Below are 14,439 nucleotides of genomic sequence, written 5' to 3'. Positions count from 1 at the left end.
ATATTGAATATCACTTAAAAGTGAATGCAGAATCCTTGTAAATGCCACTAAAACTTTATCTGGTCGCGGTCCTCGCTTCATGACCTTTGAGCTTCAATTGCCCCCCCTACTGTGTGTCAGCGCTTGGGTGTAATAAACAAAGTGTTGTACATCTCCCGAACAGCCAAGTATGCCGTCTTAAATGCTCACACGAAACAGATATATACAAGTGTGTCCGGGAATATAAGTATAAATTTATTCTTCCAATTAATATTTTCATATATTTCACTATAAGTATAACGTACATCTCTTTCAGCCGATAAAATATAGGTTAAACAGTAATACGACTTTTAACGTTCAGTCCAAAAACCTTGAGAAGAAATAAGTAGCAAATATTCTGGGAAAAAAAAAAATACTAAAAGTTGCAATGTGATCTGGTCCAGCGTCAAATCACGAGCCTAAGGTATTCTGGATCAAAATGAAAAAAAGGAGACACCAGTTACTCGATCCAAGAAACACCCAACACCCTGGCCATGAAGCCATATCTGTCAGCAGCTTCATCAATCTGCAGTGCAACAGCAAAAGTAATTAAATCGTATCCAATATAACAATAGCGCACCAATGCCTTGTAAATAAAATGTTACAATTTTCTGCGTTGGACGCCCTGCTCCATGTCCGGACTTGCAGTCAATACGACCTATGATGGGATTGGTCTGGGGATTATTTTCCAGGCTCGAGCATAACACATATTGCATTGTCTGTGAAGATGAACAGAATGCATGAGAGAATACAACGAAGGTGTATATGCAAGGTATGTCATTCCATAAATAATTGCCAATGTAAGATATAACAAGACTGCAGGCTATAACCCAAAAAAAAGAATATTTGCAGCAGTCAAAGAAATAACGTACGACAACCAATTTTTTCAATCAAATAAAATTTTTCAAATACTGACCGCCAATAATTTTAGTGTGTGCAATGGCACAACTCGATCATCATGATCTGCAGTTAATAACATGGTAGATGGATACTGGGAAGGCTGATCAGGATGCTGTTCCCATGGTCGCTTGACATTATGTAGTGGAGAGTACCTTTAGAAGCAAAAAATAAGCACAGTGAATGTCATTAAGAAGCTTAAACAACAATGAAGGTGACGTGTGCTTAACACTTCTCCAACCGGCCCTTTTTCCTAGTAGGCGGGTTCCTCAAGGTTTTAAAACACCAACCTCTTGGAGAATTATGGAGAGGAGGTGAGGGTCCAAGTCACCATAACTTCACCTCCAGTATTTAAGACAGTAATCCAGTAAAATGTTACCATTCAGAAACATTGTATAATAATCAGGCAACATCATCTGGTGAAATACCAGTTAATCATGTACTGTGTTATGTAGTGAGTTCCCAAGAACTTCACAATGTTATCGTACGATACAATGTTCTACTAAATTAAGATATGATATTAAAAATGGACTTTTGGTGTCTCGGGCACCAAAGATACCCTACCGGGAGGTGGCAAAGAGATACGCTAAAGCTATGTCCCTCACAAATCTAAAACTTTAGAAAATTTATTAGAAAAGCACACTTATTTTCTATTATAGAAGATTGTGAATATCCCTCTTAAAAAGTAAAAATTAAACCCATGTAAAACTTCACATGAGATCAATCTTTATTATCTTATAACAGAATTTGGGCATTTCCAAGTGAACCAAGCATGAAATTACAATGAATTCTACCAAAACGTTGGATTGGTTTCATACATAGCATTAGGTTTGCTTTGAAAGGAATGAAAAATGAATTTGAACTAGATCATAAATTTTAAATTGTCAGGAATTCAATTGAATTGCTATATTTGACAAAATACAAAAAAGAGTTCAGAAGCGTACTTTAAGCTTTTTTCTACTAACTCTTTCAAGTTTATTTTCAAATTTCATTAAATCCAAGGAGATTTGAAATCAACTTACTCAATTTATTACGAAATTCATTTCAAAATAAAATTTCTAATTCAGACTAGTGACTGACACAAAAATAAGATTTGAAAATGAATTTAACATTTTTTATGATATCTATTTGTTTCCAAACATATGGTGTAAATGGTTGCAGACATCACAATCATCTGATTCTATTGGGGCAGTTACAGCTGAGAGTAAATCAGTTGCCACACAGGTTGAATCTGATTTAACCCTCCATTGAAAGAACCACCACGGACAAGAAATTATCACTTCAAACATTGAAAATTCAAAGGTAAGTTTTTTGAAGACAAATCATGTTTTTGAGCCTATAACTCTCTGTTTAGTTTAAATATATTCTATTAGCAAGTCAATGGCATTTGATATATATAATCTAGTTATAATTTCTATATTTGATTAACAATTAAAATAAATCTAGTTAATATAATAAATCCACTTATATATATAATTTCAAAATATATATATATATTTGTATTTCCACTTGAAAAGGTAGGACTGGAATTATACATGAAAATGACTTGGGATTAAATGTTTTTTTTGTTCATATTTTATTGTACACAATTTAAAGAATTTATTATAAAAAGAAAGACTCCAAAAAATTGTCAAGAGGAAAGGGAGACGAAAAAACAAATTTTAGCTCCTCCCCTCAACATTATATACTAGTAAATGTAACTCCAGAAAATCCACAGATAATTAAGAATTTTCCATTTCACACTGAAAGTTGGCACTGAAATTTTAAAAATGGAAAAACTTTACTCACTTGATAAGCCAATGAAACTCTTCCTCCTTGTCAGAACAACCGTAATCAGAAGTCCATGCATGACCTAGAAAATGTATTGAATGAATATCTGAAATCAAGATGCTGAAAAGGCAAGTCAAAGGATATCCACTAACCTATGGTGAACTTGTGAAATCGAAGCATGTCCATAACACCAACATGAGCCAGAGCACAACCAAAGAGATCAGGTCTCTGCACAAAATGAAATCTTTTAACAAATTTATAATTTGAATATAATAATGATAACAAGGTATTCAAATAAAGTAAAATGACAAGTGAACCTGATTTATGCAAGCTCCAACAAGAAGCCCACCATTACTTCCTCCTTCAATGCACAACTTACTAGGTTGGGTATAACCTGAAGATACAAGGAATTCAGCAGCAGAAATGAAGTCATCAAAGCAGTTCTGCTTTTTTGAAAGTGAGCCTGCTTTATGCCATTCCTCTCCATACTCTCCACCTCCACGAATATTTGCAATGCAGAAAACAGCACCTAGATGCCTACAGAGCAGAATTCGACTGACACTGAATGATGGTGTTATACTAATGCTGAATCCACCATACCCATAGAGCAAACATGGGCGCGATCCATCTAACTTGATATCCTTTTCAGCCACAATAAAAATCGGTATCTTAGTGCCATCCTTACTGGGAATAAAAACCTGGAATTGAAGAGGCCCATGTCAAATGTCAAAGACGGGAAAGAATAAATGGAGAGAGCTAGTCTCCAACAATTTTCTGGGGGCGGCTACAGTTGAGTCACTAGATTTCAAGAAAACACTTTTGGACGAAATCCACAAGATAAAGCAGAATACTTCTTTAGGGATTACTGATCAAAAGAACTACTTAAGTTTCTACTAGATACCTAATAACTATCAGATAGTTAATTTCAAAAAAAATGCGAAATGAGAAATAACAACCTGATTGACATGGAACCCTGAGCGGTCAAATCCAGGCACAACAGTTTCACGAAATATCTTCATTTCTGGAACCTCACTTGCTAAGTTGCATTGATATATCACGCCAGGAGTAAGGAAGTTGGTAAAACCAAGAAAAAACATATTGTCCTCACGCCGTGCAGAAATTCCATACACTGTACCAATATCAATGGGCAACTGGTGTAGGAAGGAACCTGTTTCCAAGTCCCTTATCTGCACAACATACTTCACATCGCTCAAGTAACTCATAATAATTTGATTACCATTGACTGCAAAAGCTGATTGAAGAACATCTTTTTCAGCTTCTGGGACGACATCAGCCCAATTAGTTGGTTCATTGAGATCAACTCGAACTAATTTATATTTTGGAGCATCTTTGTTAGTCAGGAAAGTGAACAAAGTGCCATCATTTGCAACAGCTTGATAGTATGCATCAAATCCATCAATTAGCTTAACAAATGGGAGAAGGCTATTGTTTTCCCTGAACCCTTCAAAACCATTGGGAAGGGAGGACATGTCACAGTAGTAGACTTTATTGATCGGGTCACAGCTCTCATCAATATACAAGAGTAGGTACTGCATAGAAACATTTGCAAAATGGAGTTATCATTCTATGCGGTCCAAGTTTATAATATATGCTAATGTATAGACTATTTTAAAGGAAAAATTTTAGACAGTAACAAAAATCTTAGTAGTACTACCATACATGCTAAATTATAAGTCAAGCAAAACAACTTCCGAACACTAGCATAAAATTAATATCGCAATGATTTGCCCAAGGATAAAATGAGCTTTAAACAAAGATGTCAATTAAGTACAAAAAAGCAAGATGACAATAGAAATAGAAGTACTGCTGCACCAATACAACAATAAAAACAATACACTACTCTATCCTAATCATGCAGTGAAGGTTAATCAGACAAAAATTTACCTTTCCATCTTCTGTAACACTGGCCCCAAACTTATATTTGGGATTTTCAGGATCCTTCCAGCATAAAATATCTTCAGATTGGTCAGTACCCACGAAATGGTAGTACAACTCGTTATAAAGGTTAGAATTAGTCTCTGTTCCAGCATCTAATTCTTCTCCCTCGCTATAGAAAACAGAATACAGTCAGAACTATGGTAAAAAGAAGAACAAAACAAGTTAAAGCACGGTCAACCAATTCATCATGCCAAACTACCAGGATTTTAAGTTATTCCGAAAGTTTTTGCTCTACGCACTCAAACACGCTTTCCAAACCCATATGCAAGTTAAATTGAATTTAAAACAGATAACAATAACTTACGTGGGAGCTGGATAGCGGCTATAGAAAAAGCCCTTGCTATCATTGGTCCAGCTTATACTCGAAAACTTCACCTGTTACATGGTAAATGCAAAAATATCAGGGTTTGGTCACGGTAAGGATGTGTTATGGGAAGAAGATAAGATGAATGAACACTGCACGGTGAGCGTTGACTGCGTTAAGTGAAGCAACCGAAGATTTAAAAGACCATCTCTTTTGTTCTTTTGTTTCTCCCCAACTACGCCAAAATAGCTTTTGGTTAGAACCTTAATTTTCAAAAAGAAATTTTTACTGACGAAAAGATGACTAGCACCACATAGTTAACGATATAAAAATCAGAAGCTCGAGAATGACTCTCTTGAGACTTGCCTGGAATGACTTTTATCTCCCTCGTATGTAAAGGGAAAAATATAAAAATACATCAGAAAACCCATAGAAAGGAAAAGAATATACTACGGAAGCCATGATCAAAGATAAACATAATTTTGGTGCCATAGATTTCGTATATTAAGTAGTACAATACCACACTTCTTGAGACTCATGATTGTTTCGTTTCGTAATTCCAAATCTTTCATGATCTTACGTTTACAATTCTGCCATTTTTTATTAGTTGGTTGTTATTGGATCAACAATTGCCGTTTGTTAAAAATGCTCTCTTTACTTTTTCCTTAATATCACCCATGACACCGACATAAAGTACTCACCCATGATAAGGTATCAGCCTCCACTCTCTTATCCTCGACCCGCATAACCTTGATTGTCACCCAATCACTGCCACTTGAACTAAGCCCGTACGCCAAGTGCTTCGCATCCTTGCTAACTGCCAAGGTGTTCAAGGAGACTGTTCCATCATCACTGAGTGCATTTGGATCAAGCAAAACCTCCGGTTCAGCATCTAAGCTATCCTGAATCCATTAGTTGTTAAAAGAAAATTAGGAGAAAGACCAAAAAGAAAAAGAAAAATAGAACATCAAAACCCTTTTAATAGGCGAATTTGTGAGGCGTATAACTCTTCCCAATACCTGCACATAAAGGACATTTTGGGCTTGTAGTCCAGTATTGTAAAAGTAAAAATACTTGCTGCCTCGCAGGAAGGGTGTATCATAGCGTGGATGATCAAAAACCTTTGTAATCTTCTCGCGGAGCTTGTCCCTTACATCGCACTTTTTAAGCACCGACTCGGTCAAGTTCACCTGCTTCTGTACGAAGTCTTTTACTTCTTCAGCATCAGGATCTTCGAGCCTAAACATACAGACATGGAGAGGAAAAAAAATCAACAAACAGGGATTCTATTCCTCGGAAACAAATATTCGTCGGAGAAATCAAAACCATTTGTCAACAGAAAACGCAAACTTCAATTTTGCATTTAAACTAATGGATTGGATAACTCGGGCTTCGGCTATTAATCCTCTCACAATTGAGAAAAACCAAAAGAATGGGTTTGATCGGAACAAGGAAAATACATTCGCGCGGACCAAAGAGAAAGTGGTCAATGAGAGTCCGGGAAGTCAAATTCAAATACCATCTATAAGGATCAGCAACCTTGACGCCATGATAATCATCAACGACGGACTCATCTCTGCGAGCAATTGGATATTGAAGATGGAGGTCGGGAGAAGAGAGAGAGCCCATCGGCGAAGATACCGAGGAGAAAGAGAGAAAAGAGGCAGAAGATTTGGTTTTGGAGGCCTTGTTGTCGAGGTGGTAGGTCCGTTCGGGAGGAAGAAGAGGAGAGGGGTTTAATCTGGAAAAGACTTGGAGCGGGTCGCGTAAAGCGGGGATAAATTTTAGTCGACGTAGTAATGAATGTGAAAGAACGGCGAGCGAATGAGGACATGGTTAGCCGTTTGAGGTGGGTGTTTTGGGCGAGCAGGGCACTGTCGGGTGCGGGTTACGCCGTGTTGTGGCGACAGAGTGTCGCCATTTCGGGTCTAACAATGTCGCCATATGTGCATGGAATACGGACTTTTCAAAGTCAGTCGCCATCCAAGATTTTAGGACCATACCACCTTGTAATCTCCAAATATCTCTGCCTTCATTTGTACGTTTAAAATCTTTAAAAGAAAATTATATATGCTTAATTCTGTATTGGGTTTTTCATTTTCTAAAACTTAATAATTAAGAAATTCACTTTTTTTTTTTAAATTTGACTGTCCAAATAAATATATTAAGACTTAAATTACTACTTAAAAATTAAAAAAATTTAAAACATTTAAATATCTGGACTGAGGAAATCAAAATTAATTTAAATATTTATAGTTTGAATCGATTCGCGAACAGCCGTCTGCGTAAGAACAAATGAATGGCCAGTTAGTCGTGTTCTCTAGTATACAAGGTCATTAGTCTTTTGGTTCAAGAGAGGCCTGTTGTGTGTCCAAACGAGTACTTGTTTTTACAGGTCTATGCATATACATATACACAGACAAGAACTGCAAAAGCCCAAAGCTCAATATATATATATATATATATGTACATACCCATACAGAGAGATGGAGAGAGAGAGAGAACCATGAAACCAGTTTTATTTATTCAATCTGCAAACCCCAAACCTCAAACCCATTCTAAACCAAACCCATTTAAGCCCAATCCAACTCTTAAAATCTTTAAAACCCAAACGAGAAATTCCCAGCCCAAAGGCAGTGCATTTCCAAAAAGAGAAGACAGAAAAATTGTTACTTCTTACTGTTCATACGTTTCGATATATATATACCATAGAGATTCCCTGGATACAGAGTAAATAATACATAACAGTTTTGTATGTATGAGTGAAATGAAATGGTACCATAAAAAAAATGAGAAGTTATTTGTAGCACCACAATTTCCCATAAAAATACAAACATGCATGGTTTTACAGACCTCTCACCTACCAAAATACACACGTTTTGTAGTTGGACAATAAATTATTGAGGGTCTTTCAGTGTCCTTTTTACCACCCCGGGTATGTATCAGAATATATATATATTTACCTTAATTTCCTCAAGAATTGAAACATTTTAAATATATATATATATATATATATATATAAGATATTAAAAATAAAAAGTGGTGAATAAATCAATATCTTAATTAATGACGTATATTAATAAATATAATATTTTTAATTTAAAAAATAGAATTAATAATATATTGACTGCTGTTATGTATCAATCTCTAAGCGAATATACGGCCTTCAACAAGCCCCTCGGCACTTGAACGGCCTTCACCTGCCAAGTAGCACGTTTTCTAATTGTCTTTAGTTTTTGGGCCTCGGAGGGAAAAGACAAATAACTTTCTTTTTCTTTTCCCGTGGTAGTTGAGCTTATGGATTGTTTAAAATAATGTGTATATTTGTGTGTGTGTGTGTGTGCGTGTCGTTTGGTTTTGTGTGTATATATATATATATATATATATACTGACACCACCTATGCATGTCACTGGCATATGAAGAAGCTAGACACTGTAATCACCGATTACTAAGAGTATGGATTGGGTGATCTTGCTAGCAGCACTTCCTCTTTTACTGGTTCTTGTCTTCCAAAAATACAAAAATGCGCCTCGTCTACCTCCAGGCCCGAAGGGGCTTCCCTTTATTGGCAACTTACACCAAATGGAAAGCCACAACCCTCAACATTTCATGCACAGGCTCTCCAAGATTTATGGTCCGATCATGTCATTCAAGATTGGTTCAAAGCGAGTGGTGGTGGTGTCCTCGGCCGAACTGGCTAAGGAGGCGCTCAAAACCCAAGACCTAAACTTTTGTAACAGGCCCCTCCTCTGCGGCCAGCAGAAGATGTCTTACAAGGGCTTGGATCTGGGTTTTGGCCAATACACTCCTTACTATAGGGAGATGAGGAAACTCTATGTGATCAACCTCTTCAGCCCTAAAACCGTTCAAAGCTTTAGTCCCGTAAGAGTTGATGAAGTGTCCCGTATGATGGACAAGATGACCAAAGCTGCTCTCGAGGCTGAGATCATCGACTTGAGCGAAATGATGTTGTCGTTTACTAACGCTGTGGTTTGCAGGACGGCTTTTGGTAAAAGATACGCCGAGTATGGAGAAGAAATGAGAAGGTTTATCGAGTTGTTGTACGAGACACAAGCCATGTTGGGAGTTTTCTTTTTCACTGATTACTTTCCTTATTTGGGTTGGCTTGATCATTTTACCGGACTCCGCTCTCGCCTTAACAAAGCTGCCAAAGCACTTGATATCTTCTTGCAAGGAATCATCAACGAGCGACTCGACCCAAACATGCCCAAACCCGAGAAGGAGTGCCTTATTGACCTTTTACTCCAGTTTTGCAAGGATCAACCATTTTCATCAGTCGAGTTCACTCATCAAAACGTCAAGGCACTCATCATGGTATGTACCTTTATATATATAAAACCAGCACTTCGAGTTCAAAATCAAGATAGCTGGCCAGACCATATGACGTCTCAAGTATATATACCATTAATTTGCAGGACGTAGTTATTGCTGGAACGGACACCGCGGCAGCTGCAGTGGTCTGGGCGATGACCTACCTAATGAAGAATCCGGAAGCCCTGAAGAAAGTTCAAGAAGAAGTGAGATCGTTAGTTGGGGATAGAGGGTATGTGACTGAAGATGACGTTCCAAATCTAACATACATGAAAGCTGTAGTAAAAGAAGCGTTGAGATTGGAACCGGTGATCCCTTTGCTACTACATCGGGAAGCACTAGAGGACTGCAAGATCGGAGGCTATGACATACCGGCCAAAACGATACTTCAAGTGAATGCGTGGGCAATCGCCAGGGACCGTGAAGCTTGGGGGCAGAACCCAGAAGAGTTTCGACCAGAGAGGTACATAGACAAGCCCGTTGACTATAAAGGTCAAGACTTCGAGCTAATACCATTTGGGTCCGGACGAAGAATGTGTCCGGGCATGCACTTGGGAGTTGCCATGCTGGAGCTTCCTTTCGCAAATTTGCTTTACAAGTTTGATTGGGAATTGCCTCCCGGGGTTAAAGCAGAGGAGATTAAAATGGATGTTATGACCGGCTTAGCCATGCACAAGAAGGATCATCTCTTGCTTTTGCCTAAGAAGCACATATGATATATGTATGGTAGAACGTCGCGACCTGTACTTAATTCAAGAAAATAAGTGTTTCGTGTTATATATTTACATATATAACACTCATCTTTTTAGTGGAGGAAACCCTACAGTTTCCTCTGAAAGTAAAAAAAGAAAAAGAAAAAAAGACCTACATGTATGGATTCATGGCTTTGAACCCAGTTTCTTGCTTGATTTGATCTGCTTTCATAATGTAGAAATGTATGTAAACTGAAATGTTTTTCTTTAAGCACTAATTGCTCTCTCTTTCTCTAGTTGCAGTATTCAATAAGATTAAATTACTTCTTGGAATTTTTTGGCATACTAAACAAGTTGTTCCTCACTCATATCATGCTTTTATCGATGTGTGTATTAGAAAAATTGGATGAGATTAACTTGATTCATTTGTTGACAAACACACACACACAACACTATATATGTATATATATATAGATATATATGCGCTAAAAGCGTAAATAAGCCCTTAATCTATTAAATTGTTTTGATTAATTAGGGATTAGTTCAATTAATTATTTTTTCTTACCTAAAAGGTGCTGATGCAATGAATTTTGTAACCAGAAAAAATTGGATGAAACTTGAAATTTCTCCCTACAACAATTCTTCTTTTCTCTTCATCTCTTCCTACTCTTTCTTCCTCCTAAAACCTAATTCTGTTCTCATCTCCTTCTATATTTTTCTGTTTCTGCAACATTTTTTCTTCTTCTTCTTCTTCTTTAAAATCAGGATAGGACCCTGACAAATGGTATCAAACCCAACAATCCTCGGTGGCTACTGCTTCTTCTTCCACGTTCCTTCCTTTGATCTTCTTTGCTTTTCTCCTTGTCTCTGCTGCCAACCCTCTTCTCCTCCTCTCATTTTTTTCCTTGTTTCAAACAATGAAACCCTCCTTGTTCCTTCTTCCTTGTCTCTCTTCGTAGTATACGAATTCATATTTAAAATGTCAGTTCCAGCAATTATCGGCAAAGTCACCTTGTAACAACACCAAGATTATAAAATATCAAGATACCCACAAAGTCCAACAACAGAGAGTCACATAAGAAAATCAACAACTTTTACTATTTATCACTTAATTTCGTTCACAATTACTGCATTCGTTCATTAGTATTTTATTTTATAAAATTAGAATCTAATTTAATTTAATTTAAATTTCTTTTAAAAATTCAATTGAAAAAAGTTTGGTGCAATCAGCGAGGAGATTAGATTAGATTAGCTTAATGACAAAAAAAACGTGACTAATAAGACAACCCCCTTAACATTATCCTTCAAGAGAAATTTTAGTTTTCGCAGGTAATTTTTTTATGGCTGGATGAGAACAGAGACTACTATATAGTAAACTATAGTTAAACAAAATAATATATATATATATAATAAGATATAATGTTCTTATTACATAGTTTGATAATTCAAATTCGAATTTTATTCTTACACTTTGGTAAAAAAAAAATCACATTCTATCTGTAAATAATTTTTGGTTATTGAACTGTGCACGCAATCCCAATGGAAGCCCAATTTGAACAGAAGAAATGTCTCCAAACACCCATGCTGTAATAATAACGTAGTAAATTGCAATTTCCTTACTACTGATTTGTTCTTAATTATCAGTTTAGATTTGTTCTTGGTAATTTCTTAAGTCTATTTTTAAAATTTTTAATCTTAATTTTGAACTGATTAATCTTATACAATTTTATAAAATTTAATTGTATCGTATCATAACACGGCAACGAACTTTGGACTATTGACATGTTAAGTAAGTTAAAAATCGTAATTAGGATTAGTTCGAGTAATTATGGTAATTAAAACCGTATCGAATATTCATATTTCCTGTTTGAAACAAAACAAACAATCACGAAGATTAAAACTAAACCTCCCCCCAAAAACTGGAAAGTAACGAAGCGTTAACTGTGTTAAGGGAACTGGACCCACCGGTTTAAAATGAGAGCTAACAAGTTTGACGCGGCATCAGGGTTCGTGGAGAGCACGCTCCAATGGGGTTGTCGAGTGAGTTGATATTAGTGGACGGTTAAGTTCACCGTCGAGATTAGAAAGGACGAGAGTTTGTAGGATTAATTAATGGCGATTGTCAGTGTTTTCAATCATGAGGCTACGTATAAGGGGGGGGGGGTCCTTTGGGAGGGTGTAGAAACGGACGCTAGGGCTGCCCTGCCCTTAAAAATTAAAGGACCTGCTGCCCACCCCCTACAATTTTCTTTTTTGAATTAATTTTTACTTCTTCCAACTTATTTTTTACATAACGCAAAATGGTGGCAGACATGCATGAGCACAAAAAATCCACGCCTTTTGATTCTGTGATGTGATGATCAATCAAATATGATTATTACGCACAGCAACATCTTTGAATTTCAATGGAGTCATCATCATTTTGGTCTCATGGACTCTCAGAAAGAAAGAAAAAAAAAAAAAAATTTATCCCTTTCTTCTGTTTCTGCATCTCTTTCTGGGTTTTCTACACCTGCACGATGCAAATATAACTGACCGACCCAGTTATTTTTTTTAAAAAAAAAAAATCTTCCATCCTCGCTGTGATCTCGAAGAATATAATTTATAAACAACAAAACCCTAGAGATCAATATCCCCACACATCATCCATATGTATGCAAGTAGATGAAAGGGTGATGAAAGCATATCAAGATGTATATATAAAGAATCTAAAGAGAAAAAGAGGAACTAGGGTTTCCAAGTAGAAGTTGTTTATAAGATCTGTAAGATAAATAACAAAAACATTGTAAAACTAATTAATCAGCAGATCGAGATGTAGAATATATGCGAGAGTTGCTAGAAGGGATATTTATCAAGATAACCCGAAAACTACAGATGGAAAGAAGAAAGCACAGTAAATGGATTGGCAATACGTGATCTCAAGGGTTTCCAAGTAGGAGTTGCCCACCGCAGGATCTTTCATCAAAGGAAAAAATAACATAGATTAACAAGAAGAAAAGAAATAAAGAGGAGAGGGTCGAAGGTAATGATGGGTTAGTATGCATGCTGATCTGTTTACCTTGATGTTTAGCAGAGAGAGAAAAGCTGAAAGATGTGAAAATATCATGAGGGTTTTACAAAGAAAAGCTAACAGAGCTCTGTTGACAGTATGCCCACCTCCTTTCCTTGTACCTTTTTTTTTTTTTTTTTTTTTTTTTTGAATTGGTCGATGCGCAGTGGAGGTGGACAGAATGCCAATAAACTCTGTAAGAAAGCCTTTGCTAAACCCACATGAAAGCTTGGATTCACCATTTGAAGAGCAGAGACGAGAGGACATGTTAGAGGAAGGGGGCAGATGGGTTGTATTTAAGAGGCCAAGGGGGAGTAAATAAGAGAGAGATAGTGGTGGGTATGCGTAATTAATTAAGAGATATGGGTAAAAAGAAAACAAGAAAAGACATAAAATTATTAAGTAGATAGGATTGGATGGTTCATTCTCTGTATCAGAAAGATCATCATGCTTATTATTCTTTCTTCTTCCCTCCACCCTCCAGTCTCCAGTCTCCAGTCTCCAGTCTCCAGTCTTTTCTTGCCTTGCTATCTTATCTGATGCACCTCTATCCTATTTATCCTTTTTCAATCTCTTCTGTCTTAAACCCAACAGAAAGGATTTGGGTAATCTAATCTTGTTTAGGGACCCAATAATGACAAAACTAATATCAATATCAGTTGAAGGACATATACCTATTAACTAGTCTTTTGCCTTCCACCCCTTTTTTTTTTTTTTTCTTGTTTCCCTTCTTTTTGTTAATGCCTACCGTTACATATATCTCGTGGGAAGCATGGGGCTATATATCTCATCATCTAATCTAGACCGTTGATTCATGAAATAAACACCACACTCAAATAGGGAAAAAGTCAAAAAAGAGACCTCGGATTACCTCTTCTTTTTGGATCAACTGGAAAGTGGGTATTGCTGCCCCGTCCATGTTCAAACCCACTTCACCTGCACCATAAAAATGGTGTAAGTGGGGTAATAAGGTTTCTTTCTCTTCCAACCTATGTTTTGTATCTTTGTCACTAACTCACTTTACCTGTTCGGAAGGAGGAGTAAGTTACTGCTTGCTTGCAGTGGGTTAATGAATTTACTTGGTAAAAAGCAACATTAATTCTTCATTAATTTATATTGACTTTTTTTTTTTTTTTTGTAATTTAAATTTATGTACTTTTTTTTTTTTTTTTAAATTAGTTCTTACCAGCTTCAAATTTTTTAATTAGAATGGTCAAACACTTTTTACTACTATTATAAAAAAAGTCCTTATCAAATGTTAAAAAAAAACATAGATTATTTGAAGTAAAAATAATTAATCCAAAGCTAGAAATATAATCTATAAATATAGGTAAGTAAATAATAATTTTAATTATAACTATATCTATTAATTTTAAGTATATTTATAATTTTATATTTTATTAATTGATTAATGTGA

At 36.1% G+C, this 14,439-nt stretch overlaps 2 protein-coding genes and 2 long non-coding RNA genes across 5 annotated transcripts; 1 reads left to right on the top strand and 3 right to left on the bottom strand.

Moving 5' to 3' along the window:
• Positions 1-223: 223 nt before the first annotated feature.
• On the bottom strand, positions 224-6,963 carry LOC110818140 (uncharacterized). 2 transcript variants are annotated; one of them, XM_022046900.2, is made up of 12 exons: positions 6,468-6,963; positions 5,968-6,187; positions 5,650-5,850; positions 4,949-5,019; positions 4,591-4,753; positions 3,642-4,235; positions 3,003-3,383; positions 2,838-2,913; positions 2,704-2,767; positions 935-1,070; positions 624-737; positions 224-544 (listed from the first exon to the last, which is right to left on the bottom strand). In XM_022046900.2, exons 1-12 carry the CDS (start codon positions 6,575-6,577, stop codon positions 479-481), a joined length of 2,196 nt encoding a protein of 731 aa, XP_021902592.1. In that variant the 5' UTR covers positions 6,578-6,963; the 3' UTR covers positions 224-478. The 2 variants fall into 2 exon arrangements, with proteins under 2 accessions (XP_021902592.1, XP_088065442.1); XM_088209316.1 differs by having other exon boundaries at positions 6,409-6,533.
• Positions 6,964-8,305: 1,342 nt separating this feature from the next.
• On the top strand, positions 8,306-10,251 carry CYP83B1 (cytochrome P450, family 83, subfamily B, polypeptide 1). The gene is made up of 2 exons (XM_022047103.2): positions 8,306-9,284; positions 9,386-10,251. Exons 1-2 carry the CDS (start codon positions 8,406-8,408, stop codon positions 9,995-9,997), a joined length of 1,491 nt encoding a protein of 496 aa, XP_021902795.2. The 5' UTR covers positions 8,306-8,405; the 3' UTR covers positions 9,998-10,251.
• Positions 10,252-11,805: 1,554 nt separating this feature from the next.
• Positions 11,806-14,088, bottom strand: LOC148270522 (uncharacterized). Its single transcript, XR_015813892.1, has 2 exons — positions 13,894-14,088; positions 11,806-12,485 (listed from the first exon to the last, which is right to left on the bottom strand). It is a non-coding gene; the product is annotated as an uncharacterized LOC148270522 (long non-coding RNA).
• Positions 12,702-13,886, bottom strand: LOC148270523 (uncharacterized). The gene is made up of 2 exons (XR_015813891.1): positions 13,032-13,886; positions 12,702-12,928 (listed from the first exon to the last, which is right to left on the bottom strand). It is a non-coding gene; the product is annotated as an uncharacterized LOC148270523 (long non-coding RNA).
• Positions 14,089-14,439: the final 351 nt, after the last annotated feature.

Source organism: Carica papaya, chromosome 1 (genome assembly GCF_054855325.1).
Source record: "Carica papaya isolate Zhongbai chromosome 1, ASM5485532v1, whole genome shotgun sequence".
NCBI lineage: Eukaryota > Viridiplantae > Streptophyta > Magnoliopsida > Brassicales > Caricaceae > Carica > Carica papaya.
This window is presented reverse-complemented; position numbering and strand designations above follow the sequence as displayed.